The sequence below is a fragment of the Ambystoma mexicanum genome, chromosome 4q (assembly GCF_040938575.1).
Source record: "Ambystoma mexicanum isolate Mex_15411 chromosome 4q, UKY_AmexF1_1, whole genome shotgun sequence".
Taxonomy (NCBI): domain Eukaryota; kingdom Metazoa; phylum Chordata; class Amphibia; order Caudata; family Ambystomatidae; genus Ambystoma; species Ambystoma mexicanum.
Genome location: NC_090928.1, coordinates 654930079 through 654943396, shown reverse-complemented (window position 1 = coordinate 654943396; position 13318 = coordinate 654930079). Strand labels below are relative to the sequence as shown.

Genomic DNA, 13318 nt, shown 5'->3' with positions numbered 1-13318 from the left:
CACCACCAACAATCCAGCCCCAGTCTCACCCACCTCACTGGCAGTGGGCCCTAACCATAGAATAATAAAAAACAGTACTCGCATAACGTTGCAGCTGCTCACGTAGAAAAAGCTGTAAACAAAACAAAAAACATGTTACCTACGGTCACACCAGCAAAAACAAATCATTTTCAAACATGCGCCCCCACCCCCTTGCAAGCAATCCCTGGTGGTCTACTGAACCTCACCCCCTCCCCAGTGAAACTCTGTTTGCCCCTTCCTACGGGCAGATATCTGCCTCCAGGAAAGGCCTGCATGAGGTACCCCTGCCACCTATTTTGGGTGAGGGGGAGAGGGCCCCTAAAGATTGTGGGACAGGCCCCTCAATGGGTGGGACAGTAAGGTTTGGGCACCCCAGGGCCAGATTGGCACACCAATGTGCCCCTCTGCGCCAAGGCAAGTTTAGTAAACAAAGAAAATAATTCAAAATGGCAGGCTGCCCTTTAGCGGGGGCTGAGGGGCACCCTACACCACTGGGGAATTTTCTAATGTGAGGGGGGGGGGTGCACCGCTCCACCCCCACCTAAATTGGATCAGCGGTGCAGCTCATGTAGCCCACCCTGGGGACAGATAAGGGGGGGGCTGTCCTGCACTCCTCCCTGGGCTCAGACGTCCCTTCCTAGGAGCAGATATCTGGTCCCAGGGAGGGCTGCTTGACATGGCACCCACTCCATTGCGGGTGGGGTAGACGGGGTCACCACCCCGTCCCATTAGAAAATTCTGTGTCATTTTTGGGTGCCCCACAGCCCCCCTAAAATGCGGTCCACCATTTTCCATTTTTTTCTTTGTTTACGAAACTTGCCTTGGCGCAGAGGGGCACATTGGTGTGCCAATCTGGCCCCAGGGTGTCCAACCCTTACTGCCCCATCCACTGGGGGACCTGCGCCTTACGCAGGCCGACGTGAATCTGAAGGTAATCCTGCCCCCTGGGAGTGAGGGGGGGACCTCCCCCTCACATAGCCCAGGGGTTGGATTACAGTTTTCAGTGATCCCTGCTTCTGGAGGGAATTTAAGGGGTTAAGATGTGACATAAGCAGATTAGCTAATATCTATTAGCTACTATCAGACAACACAACCAACTTTGTGTTGGTTACACCAAACATAGATTGGGTCAAGCTGTGACCAAACCAGCCTTATCACGGTGGATCATTCTGTGTATTTCGGAATGCTATTCTTTGGCCGGGAAGGATGTCCCTGATAATTTAAGGGCCCGTTTTACCCTAAGTGTGGCAACTACTTCAGCCCTACAAAGAGGTGTACCGGTGCAGGATATCTGTACTGCTACTGCCACAGCCTGTGCTTCGTTAAACACCTTCCTGAAACATTACTTCCTTCATTGCTTGTTGGGTCAGGACACCAGCTTTGAGAAAGCTGTTTTACACAACCTTAATCAATAACAAAATCAACATTCCCTCCTCCATTTACAATATTAAAGATGAGTTATCTAGAAGAACAAATTACTTAACCCAGGTAATGTTCTTTAAACTGGATGTCCTCCCGTAGATTCGTCATCGCCCTCCCCACCTATCCTGCTGACTGTGGGTGAATTTTGCTCAAATTAAACCTTCCTCTCTTACAAAGTCTATAGGGCTTTTCGAATCCTTAAGACGGCTGTGCAAGAAGAGGTGAAAAACTTGAACTGAGGGAACAGGCGCGGTGTATGCTAATTATACCAATGTCAACTTTGCGTCCGAGTGCAGGGAGGGAAACCGCCCAGGGACTTCGACACGGCACGCACTGCGCCATCTGCTGTCAAAATGTTTTCAAAGCTGCAGCAGGATACCGGTATATCAAAGATGAGGAATCCGTGGGAGGAACATCCAGTATAAAAACATTTACAAAGGTTAAGTAATGTGTTCCTCTCCAGCATATAAACTCTCTCATGGTTCGACCACTTCTGAGTCATCTAATAATGGTGGGCCAAGTGAACATGAAGTTGTACAGTGCGACTGTCGGTTATTGATCAACCCATGTTAAGGTTTGGATATGGCGCTCACCAGCAAAGTAGAAAATGTGTGTTCGCATTACACAAACGGACATCCAGGTGTGATCAGTGGAGTAGACCAGGTTCTTCCCTACTAATCGAACCCTCTCAGAATCATCTGGCTGATGTGATCGTTCTCTGCTTGACATCACAATCAATAATTCTAATCCTGTTGTACAGGAGTTGCTCTTGCAAACTTCAATTAGATGCTGGACTGATAGAGGTAATCAAACAGATGATTTGAGAGCCAGAAGGACAGGGACTGCAACTGATGCAGATCTCTTGTGCTTACAGGGAATTATACACTCTTTGATTGCACATGTCGGTAATGAACTCCTGCCAGTAATCTTGGATGATGCTTCTTTATTAGCCTCTCAGTCGGAGTGGTTAAGTTCAGAATCTTTACCAGGGTATTTGTCAAATTTCCTGAATGCTTTTTTGAGAGACCAATTTTTTATATTTCTATGTACTTCCACCTGAGAAATACTGTATATGCAGAAAGGACTGAATATCTTAGAAGTCATCCCCTGCATATGTGTATTACCTGCATCTGCGCAGACCCATAATCATCTTTTGCTCAAATGCCCTAACTTGGCTGATTTACGTACTTTATTTTTTTAGGCTTTTTTCAATGCAAATGTTAATGGCTAACTGTGGATGTTTGTTGGGTCCACTTACCAAGTGTAAACAAAACTCTCATCTATTGCTGTTCTAAAATGTCTTCTTCATATCAAGGTAACTGTTAACTGCGGTAAGTAAGGCCCATGATCATCATAATTAAAATAATTTTGAGGTTGCTTCTTAATAACCAGGCAACTAAGCACATAGCACTGTTTAATGCATTTAAAATTAATTGCGAGAATGTATTTACTAACTAATCATAATGATCTGTGTGCTTTTGTTCTATACCTTGGATTGAATCCTCTTGCGTAAGATTGTATTGTTGTTTTGAATTTAATTTTCTTGTGTAAGGTTTTATTGTTGAAAACCAAAATCACAATTAAGTAAATAAACAAAAAAAAAGAATGTTACCGAGAGGCAAGTAATTTTTCTCTTGCAGTTCTGAGCTATGTCAATTTGTACCACTAAATACATCCTTGACATTATGTTTTGCAGCTCCATGGAAGAAAGCAACACATAAGAGCACTTCTGATTGACAGGGTCATGCTGCAGCATGAGGTACAAAACATATTCCATATATCACCTTCCTTCTTTTGTCTTTAAGATATTTGTGTTTTGTATTCACTGTACTGCATTGTTATTGTAAAATAACAAATATTTCTTCTATTTTTTGTATCTAAGCTGCGTACATTAACAATTGAAGGCTGTGAATATAAGACAGTGCACCAAGACATTATAAGAGACCTTTTACGTTTATCTACAAGCTCGTACAGTCAGGTACATATAATTTTATGCATTTTTGATTTGTTCTAACAAGAATAATACCAAAACATGAAAATGTATGAGTGCATGGTTAGTACTACTGCAGCAAACATAACACTTGCAGCAGAAAAATGAAGATTTGTGCATGGAAAGGGATCAGTACAGGAATATTTTCATACAGAGTGACGGGTGGTAGTGTTAGCACACGCTACAACACCAAATCACAATTTGTCTGATGCCTTTCTGAACACCAAGAGGAAAAATAGTTACTTTGTTGTTACTTTGTTACTTGCCTATCCACCGTTTTACAATGAGTTTCCCTTTTCACTTCTGCCTTCAAGTGAGACATTGTTCAAGATGGTTGCCCCCGCACTAATAGCGGAGACATTGTGTGCAGGAGACTGGATGTGCTCCCTGGATCTGAAGGCTGCCTACCTACACGTCCCGATCTGGCAACCCCATCTGTCCTTTCTGAGGTTCAGGACCATGGGATTTAATTTCCAGTGCAAGGTTCTACCATTTGGCCTGAGTTCGGTCCTCAGGGTCTTTACAAGACTGATGAATGCTGTTGCAGCCCTACTCAGGGCGCAGGGGCATCACATCTACCCATATCTAGACGACTGGCTATTCGGGGCAAGGTCTCCGGAGGCAGTCCAGCACACTGCCTCATGAATGCACTACACGAGCTGGGTTTTCCATCAATCTCAAAAAGTCACAGTTGGCGCCCACACAGAGTCTAACCGCCTTGAGCCTTATCTGGAATAGAAGCTCAGAGAGGATTTTCCCCTCAGCGGACAAGATGGCAGCCATCATGAAGGCCACGGGGCACTTTCTCAGCAGAGCAGTGACCTTGGCATGGTGGTACCAACACCTCCTGGGCATCATGTCTCCTGCCAGTGCCACATAAGAGGCTCAAAATGAGGCAATTGTAGATGGGTTTCACAGCCTCCTGGAGTCAGAAGAGGGGTTCCCAGGTGGAGCAGGTCAGCACCCAACATAATTTCCACCAGGACCTAGTTTGGTGGAGCATGGACAGCAACCTGCAGATAGGCAGGCCCTTTCGTCAACCAGCACCTCAGGTCACCATCACCACTTACTCCTCCCTAGGGAGCTCGGGAACTACCTTGGGCAGCCACAGTGTCCATGGGGTATGGTCCCATCAGGAGCAGGCGGCCCACATCAACTGGCTCGAGTTGATGGCCGCCTGGCTCGCTCTCAAAGCCTTCCTCCCGATCAGCTACAAGGCGACCACCATTCAGATGGACGGCTCCACCAGCATGCATTATATCAACAAGCAGGATGGCACCAGGTCTCCTCCCCTCTGCACTCTAGCAGTCAACATTTGGGAGTGGGCAATGGTAAACAACATGGACCTGGCAGCAAGCCACCTTCCGGGGAAGTCCAAACGAGAGGGGGACAGACTAATCAGGCTGGGTACGGACAACTACGAATGGCAGTTGGACGATCAGGTCCTTCGGGAGATCTTCGACGGGTGGGGTCATCCTCAGATGGATCTCTTTGCCACCTAGTCCAACAGGAGGTGCCCCCACTTTGTGTGTTGGCAGGGACAGGACTGGGGCTTTCTGGGCGACGTGATGCAGATCCAGTGGGACAACATGAGTTCCCTTGTCCAGAGGGTAGTTTGCAAGATCAGGGAGACCCGCCTATCAAGAAACCACACCTGTGTGGGACCTCAAGGGGTCTTGGGCACTCTGGCACATAAACCATTTGAACCTATGCCGTCTGCGGACATCAGCTTAGTCACCATTAAAACAGCCCTCCTGGTGGGCCTTACCTCGGCACACTGGATCAGTGAAATCCTGGCGCTGGTGGCTTGAGAGCCTTATACTACTTTTCACAAGGACAAGGTGGTGCTTAGAACTCACCCCGCATTCTTACCTAAGGTTCTCTCCTCCTTTCTCTTGATGAGGAGATAGTGGCTACCAATGTTTTTTGCGGACCCCAAAGATGACGCTCAGAGGGTAGTGCACTGTCTGGACGTGAGGTGTGCGCTGAGATACTACCTCGACAGGACCAAGAGCTTCCACAAATCAGACGCCCTCTTTTTGTCACCTTTGGTGGCTCAAAGCCTGGTTGTCAAGCCTTCAAGGCTTCCATAGCAAGGTGGATGGTTAAGGCCATCAAAGAGGCGTACGAGGGGCAGCACAAACGTCTTCCAGCAAATATGCATGCCCACTCAATCAGAGCTAAAGCCATAGTGGTTGCTTTCCAGAGGCACGTCCCGTGGTAGGTGTTAGGGAGAATTCTCTGTAAAGGCTAATTTCCCAAACTTAGTGAGTCCCCCAGCAGCTTTGCTGGATTTTTGGGGTTTATTTTTTTTCTCCTGCAAAGAGTGAGACTCTTTTACTCCCACTCTTAGGCATGATTTGAGTTGTTCCTTTGACTTTGTATGTGTATGATGGGCTATGGGGTCCTTTATCCCATAGGGCTTCATGTGTTTTTGATATGTGGGTTACACAACACCCTCCGTGCAGTAACCCAGGGGTGTCATAGCGTCCCCCAAAACATGGACTCCATACCATGGGACTGACTACTGTCTCCCAGGGCATGTAAAGTCACCATTGGCTTTACTAGTCTTAAATTGTGAACAGAACCAGTACAAACCATCATCTTGTGGACATACTGGTCGGGGCAATTCGATTGCCCTGGCTTCTGTTGTTCGAGGGGGGACTGTCCAGTCCCCCCGACCGAGTTTTGGCTGGTGGCAGTGGATACTACTTTTTATATTCGACCGCAAATATATTCCTATGGGATTTTCCCTTTGTTCGAGGCTACCACTTTTTAAAATAGCCTCGAACATACCGCCGGTTTATTAATTTAATATAAATTCACTGGTTGGTATTTTTTGCCGAAACTTGGTTCCAAAATGGCATTTGTGTTCGCTTCTGTGACTCCAACCCAAGGCGAGCCCTTGGTTCCACTTTTTGGCGGGCTTCTCCACAAAAGCCTCCAAAAGTGGTGCCACTGTGTCTGGGTACCACAGGGGGTTTGGGAGGGGGTTTAGGCACCCTGGACTGAGTTGCCTCGGCAACTCAAGTCGCACTCTTGTGTGATTGGCCCAAGTGGTGAGCCGCCCGGCTCACCACTTAGCATGTTTGAGTGACAGCTAGGCTGAATGAATGGGGGTTTTCTGCATAAAAGCAGGGCGTTGGGGACTGGAACTTCAGAAGTCGCCACAGGACCTAAAGAATCCGAGGAGCGAAAAGCCGAGCCGACATGCGACGACGACACCACCGGTGGAGCCCGGCTGAACCATCTCACCACTTTTCCCGACGACAGAGGCGATCTCCAGTCCGGAGAGTCTTCTTCCTTTGACTGGTGGGGATAACCAGTTTGCCTGTCTTTTCGCCTTCCTGGACCATCTCGTAGCCGCCTTGCCCATGCCAAGCACCCCGGCAACCGGAATACCACGGTTTACCACTACCGCAAAGAAAAGGGTAGTACCTTGGAACCGGGAAACTCCGCGGCTGGTTTCTTCCCTGGCAGTGCAACGACCTTCAGCTTTCCTCCACGTCGAGACCTCCTCTTCCTCTGGACGAAACACTGACTTGCACCCGCTGCCAGGAACAACTGCCCCCGCTGGAGCGTTCTTCCCATTTTCAGGTACTGTGTCCCGCCTGGCTTCCCTTGCGACAGATCGTTCGGGGTGACAGTAAATCCTCGACTTTCTAACATGGGTTAGCCTGGGGCCTGTTAACTAACTTTTCCTGACTTGATCTCAATCTTTTATGAACTATCTACAAATACTTTTTGGGCATAACCTCACTGTGTGATCCTGAACACATTTCGCTTGCTCTCTCTAAGAGTGGGCCTGGTATTTGAACTTCATTGCTCTCCAGTAGACTTTGCCTAACCTGCCTCAATGTGGTTCTTTGAAAAGTATTGGAATTTGTGGGCTTTCATAACTTTGCCTTTTCCCTCCCTTTTTAAATAACTTATTGGAGTGCAATCTTATGTTAAGCGCTCCCCTCTGTCTAAAAATAAGTGGTGTTTCTCATTAAGACTTGTCTAATAAGTAATCAGGGTTGTATATATATAATAGTGACGTGTGTGTGTTGAAATTGCTTACCTCTTGGTGCGTTAGTGTAATTTACAATTGTGTCTTTAAACAAATAATTATATACTTTTACACCAAAGCTCTGGTCTGTGTTTGCTTGTGCTACTGTATCTCTGTACCTATTGTGTATACTCTATATACTGCCTAACTCATCTTGAGAGAAGTCTGACTGCTCAGCCACAGCTACCAGGTAAATCTGGGTGGTACAGACTGCTACCAATTGTGTTTACTGCCAACCACCTGTAGTCCTAAATCTTTTGCAGTGGTCCCTAAGGGAACTGCACAGGTGTCTGCCTAACACCCTTTTCCTCCATTTCATGGTATTTCTATTTTAGGAAAAGTAGCTTCTGTTTTGTGTCCTGAACAAGGAGTGTGTCAAGTTTAGCTCTATATAACCTCAGCTTACTGGCAGACACCAGTGATGGGTAGGAGCACCCCGGCTGAAGCAGTTGTATCTTTTCCCTCAGATGATCGTCTTGCTCCTTCCTGATTTTCTTTTTTTGGGAGCTCATCTTTATCAAAATCTTTCGTACTGTAGCTTTAAACCCCTCCGATAACGTCTGCACCAATAGCTCTCCATTGTCATTAAACAAAAAATATTCCTGAATCTCCATCTAGAGCAACTGCCTCAAATCCCTGTCCTTGAGCAAGAAGTCATTACATCTCCATCCCAGCGTGGGGGCATGGCCCCACCATTGTCCCACACTTACATTACCAAATCATGATCTGACCATGGAATACGGAGTACCTGGAAGTCTTGTACAATCGCTATAAATTCTGTGTCTACTAAAATCAGATCTATTCTCGAAGGAGTTGTGAGCCGATGAGTAATGAAGGGCCTGTCCCCAATGCGACTGGGTGGGCAGGGAGTCCACCAACCCTAGATCCAGATCCACCTTATGGAACTGTTCAGAATCCGTGACCCGGTCCAGAGCACCTCACACCCCTCCTCCCCACCCCAATCCTCTTGCAATCTCTTTTTGGGTCAAGTACCATTTTGAAATCCCCAACTACTAACCGGCCTTTTACAAACAGGATCAGCTTCGCACTAACTCCCTTCCAGAAATCCCCCTTCTGTGATTGGGGGCATACAGTGAGTCCACCGCTGAGCCCACCGTTGGCTGCAAGCCATTTAGCATGCCCTTAAGTAGGAACCGTCAGTTTTGGTCCTCCAAAACCACCTCCGCCTGGAAACCCAAACAGGCTGAATTTGAGATGACAAAAACCCCCCTTTCTTGCCACTACTGGAGACTGTGTATACCACCCCCAATCTTTCAGCCCTCAGCCAAAGCTCTTACCCCAATGCGTCTCCTGTAGTAGCAGAACATCCAACTGGCCCTTCTGAATTCCCTGAGGACTAGGAATCTCTTTGTCGGAGAGTTCAAACCTCACACATTGAGAGAGCCAACCGCTATTCCCTCACCTGGGGCCATTTCTCAAATATTCACACCTAACGGAACCCTCTTTCACACCTGAGCTCCCTTTCTCTTCTGACCCATACTCTGGTTTTCCCATTGAGAACACATAATCCGTAAACGCTCAAATTCTGAAATATAAGGAACATCAAACTCTTCAACCCCAAACCTCCCTCCTCTCCCCTCTTACACCCCTCCCCAGCATCCAATCCTGTGGGGAGTAGCGATCCTCTCATGGATTAGATCAGTGGTCTAACCCGCCGCCAGACAAATAGCTTACCAAAGCAAATCCTATTCTGCTGAGCCCCTCTCCCACTCAAGCCAATCTCCTCCCCAATTTTACCCCCACTTTCCTCAGACCCCATCCTTTACTGTCCGCACGCAACCCCCTCACCCTCAAAACCTCAAAGAGAGGACATGGGCGATCCTCCAGGTCGCAGACCCCCATCCCCCTTTTATATGTGACCGGGAAACTCCCACTAACAGTACACTAGCTCCTCTTTCCTTGCGGGGGACATATTCAATTCTCCAGCTTGGGGTCTGGCATAGATTCACATGCTCATGAATGTTCCCCGTTGTCAGGCTGGGAATTCTCGATAAAAGAAATAAATCCGTTTCAGTTTAATTTCTGAACAGTTTTTCTCCTAACAACCAATCACTGGTCTCTGGGTCATACTGCCCCCAGCCAATGACTGCCCTCTATCTAAGCCCCTCCTCCGGCAGCCATCTTCAGATTTTTACCGCACATTCAAGTGTTGGGAGTCCTCGTTTTCACTTTTTGGAAGAGTTTCGCTCTATTTTTCAGTCAATCGAGTCCCGTGCTCCATCGTCATCCTTCCGATTAACGGGGACCCGTTTTCGGCTTTCTTCAGAGCCCTCAAGGGCGAATTTCGTTGAGTTTCTTCAAAGAAGATTCCAGAAGATTCTTCAAGGACTACACCGCGTGGAGCATATCGGACGAGAAGGATTCCCCTTCTCTTTTCAAGCTCTGCTCCGACTGCTGTTTGCGGAATGTTTACATGGACAACAAACATTCCCAGTGCCTGTACTGCCTGTATCCAACGCATAAGAGAGAAGATTGTGCGTTTTGTCGTGCGCTCTCAAAGCGCACGTTGAAGGAACGGCATGAACCGCTGGAAGAGTGGCTGCAGGACAAGGCCTCTGCACCGGGCGGATCTTGGGGGCATTCTCCTCTCCCAGATCTGGGAAAGCTGAGCAGGCTTCTAAGTCCTTTTGAGGGCACACCTCCCACGCGGGTCCAATAAAAAGCCAAGCACCGCGAGTCCTCTACCTTCTGGAGCGCCGTTGCGGCGGGCTCCTCGGCAGCCAAGCCACGCTCAACATTTCCTGCTGCATCGGTCTCCAGTCAACGCTCTTGATCGTCATCCAAAAGCAAGTTGGATCATCCGGGCAAGCTGAAGGTGGCCCTGGAGACGACAACGGAAAAGACCAAACAGAGTACGGCCTACCCGTGATGGATAAGGCCAAAGGCGAGCGTGGGCCCGACCCATCCCGTAAGGAGAAGGCCAAGCCAGAGAAGGCCACGAAGACCAAGCAGAACAAGGGACCTGGCCTGACAATGAAGGCCCATGTACACCAGACGAAGGCGGAGCCTTCTATCGAGGTGGTGGTAGTGTCCCTTTCGTAGACCGGAGGGGCGGACCCGCAGGGCGCCCCTCCGTCAGCAAGGGTGTCCCTTCCTCCCTGGAGAGTGACCACGTTCATACCCATTGAGAAGACCCGGGAGAAGAGGATGCTGATCATCTCCCTGAGGCCGTCGCCGCTGGACGCAAAGAAAGGGGGGGCGTTGAGGTCCTCCAGGGCACAGACATTTCCTCGGCCGAGGAGGATGAGCTTGTTTATCTCCTGACCATCCAGGAGGACATTGGCGATGGGGGTGACAACGGACTCACTCACTACGATGAGGGCGGCGATGACTACGAGGATACTGTCGAGGAACTCCAGGACGATGAGGGCCCTAGCCCTGCTCCGGTGCCCCAGCTGCCTGCGCCTGCCCCTCAGCCTCTGGGTCCTCCTAGAGACCTCTCTGTGTACACCCTTTCGACTCTTCATACGTTGGTATCAGAGATACAATGCAGGATGCTGGTGACTCCGCTACCTGCCCCGCCTGCGGCCCTGACTCCCTCTGGCCCGTGGTCAGCGGGGGAACCGCCAGCGAGAGGCACCCACCCCGTGCAGATGAGAAGGACAGACACAACATTGACGACTGGCACGGATGATGATGATGATGATGATGATGACGACGGCGGGATGGGGGACCTCCCGTTGCCTCTGTCCAGATCCTCTCCTCCGGACGAGATCGGATCATTCCACTCAATGATCTCCAGGGCATCGGAGCTGTTCCAGCTCACAGCGGAGGAGAAGGAGGGATTCTTATGCTAGCACTGTGAAGAGAAAGACCATCCTCTCAGTTCCTCTCTTGGATGACATTTGGGTTGAAGGGCTGACGCTCATGAAGAACCCTTCTATGGCCTCAGCAAAAAGGGAACGCCTAGAGAAGAAGTATAGGGTGCCAGACTCTGCGCTTGAGTACTTGCGGGCAAAGCCATCACTGGACTCGGTGGTTTCCGCAGCGGCCAAGAAGTCGTCGGGATCGGAATCTTCTGCGGCGGCCACCTCTCCTGACAACGAGGGTAAGAATTTGGACGCAATGGTGAGGAGAGTTATCTATTTTGCAGCAACGACCATCAAGGCCGCCAATGCCCTGGCCCTGGCCATCGTAGCACGCTACGACTGGGAGCTGTGGTTCAAAATTGCTCCTCTACTGGATTTCCTCCCGACGATCAGAGGTCAGAAGCTTTGGAGATTCTGCAGGAGGGAGAGGTGGCACTCTGATCACTCTTCTAACCGTCAGCCCTCCCGCTCCTCAGACCAGGAAACCAACAGGGCAGTTCATTCATGAACCGGCCAAGTCATCGGGCACCCACCCGTGCACCCCAGTGGGAGGCCCCTGGTGAACTTTGTCAGCATGTGAGACAATATCTCCATCGACCGTTGGGTGCTGGATGCTCTCGCCCACGGACACACTTTAGAGTTCCAACTGAAGTGTCCTAGAGTAACACTGGTGGCCCAGCAGGAAAACCACATCCCTCAGCTGTTGCTAGGGGTGTGGGCCATGTTAAGGAAAGGGGCGATAGAGCTGGTCCCAAAGCGACCTTCGGGGATCCGGAGTTTATTCAAGGTACTTCCTCGTTCGAAAGAAGACCGGGGGTTGAGGCCCATTCTCGACCTGCGACGACCGAACAAGTGCATAAAGTCGCAAAGGTTCTGCATGGTCACTCTTCATCATGTGCTCGGACAGCTGGATGAGGGAGACTTTCTGTCGTCGTTGGACCTGGAGCATGCGTATTTGCACATCCCCATTCACAAAAGACACTGCGTTTCTACGGTTCGTCGTTCAGATGAAGCAGTACCAATTCAAGGCCCTCCCTATAGGACTGAAGTTGGCGCCCAGGAGTACTTGGTGCCGGTGGCGGCCGGCTGCAAGGGATCCAGATCTACCCTTACTTGGACGACTGGCTCATCCGGGCCAGATCAAGAGAGGTCGCTGTCGACCATACAGCGAGGATTGTCTGCCTACTGACGGAGCTGGGGTTCTCAGTGGACTAGGCAAAGTCCTGCTTGACTCCATCGCAGGATGCTCTGTTCCTGGGATCATGACTCAACACGGTATTATGCCTGGCATCACCGCCTGAAGAGAGGATAGCAGCCATCCTGGGCAGGGTGCAGCGGCTGCTTGCACTGAAGATCGCCACATTGAGGGTAATCAAGTCACTGATCGGTATGATGTCGTCATGCATTTACCTTATCTGGCTCTGCAGTTTATGAATGCCTCCACTGCAGGAGTTCCTAGACGCCCGTTGGTCCAGGTATCAGGAAGCTTCCAAGCTCAGCAAGGGGTTCTGTCGGGCTATAAGGTTGGGGGGGTTACGGTCACCCCTGAGGTGCAGATTTTCAGAACCCACCACACCAGGAGACGGTCACGACCGACACTTCCCTGGAAGGGTGGGGAACCCACACCGGAAGCCTTCATGCCAGAGGCCTGTGGCTGCCAGAGGAGAAGACGTTGCACATCAACGTTCTGGAGCTACGGGCAGTGTTTGGGCCCTCCGATCGTTCGTTCTATCCCTCAAGGGCAAGGTGGTGCAGATCTTCACAGACAATACCACCACACTGTTTTAAATCCGTAAACGGGGGCAGATCCCCAGTGCTCTCCAAAGAGGCGCAGGACTTGTGGCACTGGTCCGTCGCCCAGGGGGATGTTCTCCATTCTGTTTCATCTTGCAGTAGTGAAGGACACAGTCGCCGACTCTCTGAGCAGGGATCTTCGCTCGTTGTCATGATGCCTACCTCTAAGGAGCCAGGCCGGACCCAGCAACCCCAGAGGCAGACATAATT

At 49.8% G+C, this 13318-nt stretch overlaps 1 protein-coding gene across 3 annotated transcripts in view; it reads left to right on the top strand.

Annotated features, from left to right (window-relative positions):
• PSME4 (proteasome activator subunit 4) overlaps positions 1-13318 on the top strand; it is a 3386216-nt gene that overhangs the window by 1833133 nt on the left and 1539765 nt on the right. For all 3 annotated transcript variants that reach the window (XM_069608231.1, XM_069608232.1, XM_069608230.1), the window contains 2 exons: positions 3140-3202; positions 3326-3421. In XM_069608231.1, coding sequence (XP_069464332.1) covers positions 3140-3202; positions 3326-3421 — 159 coding nt within the window. The remainder of the gene's footprint in view (positions 1-3139; positions 3203-3325; positions 3422-13318) is intronic.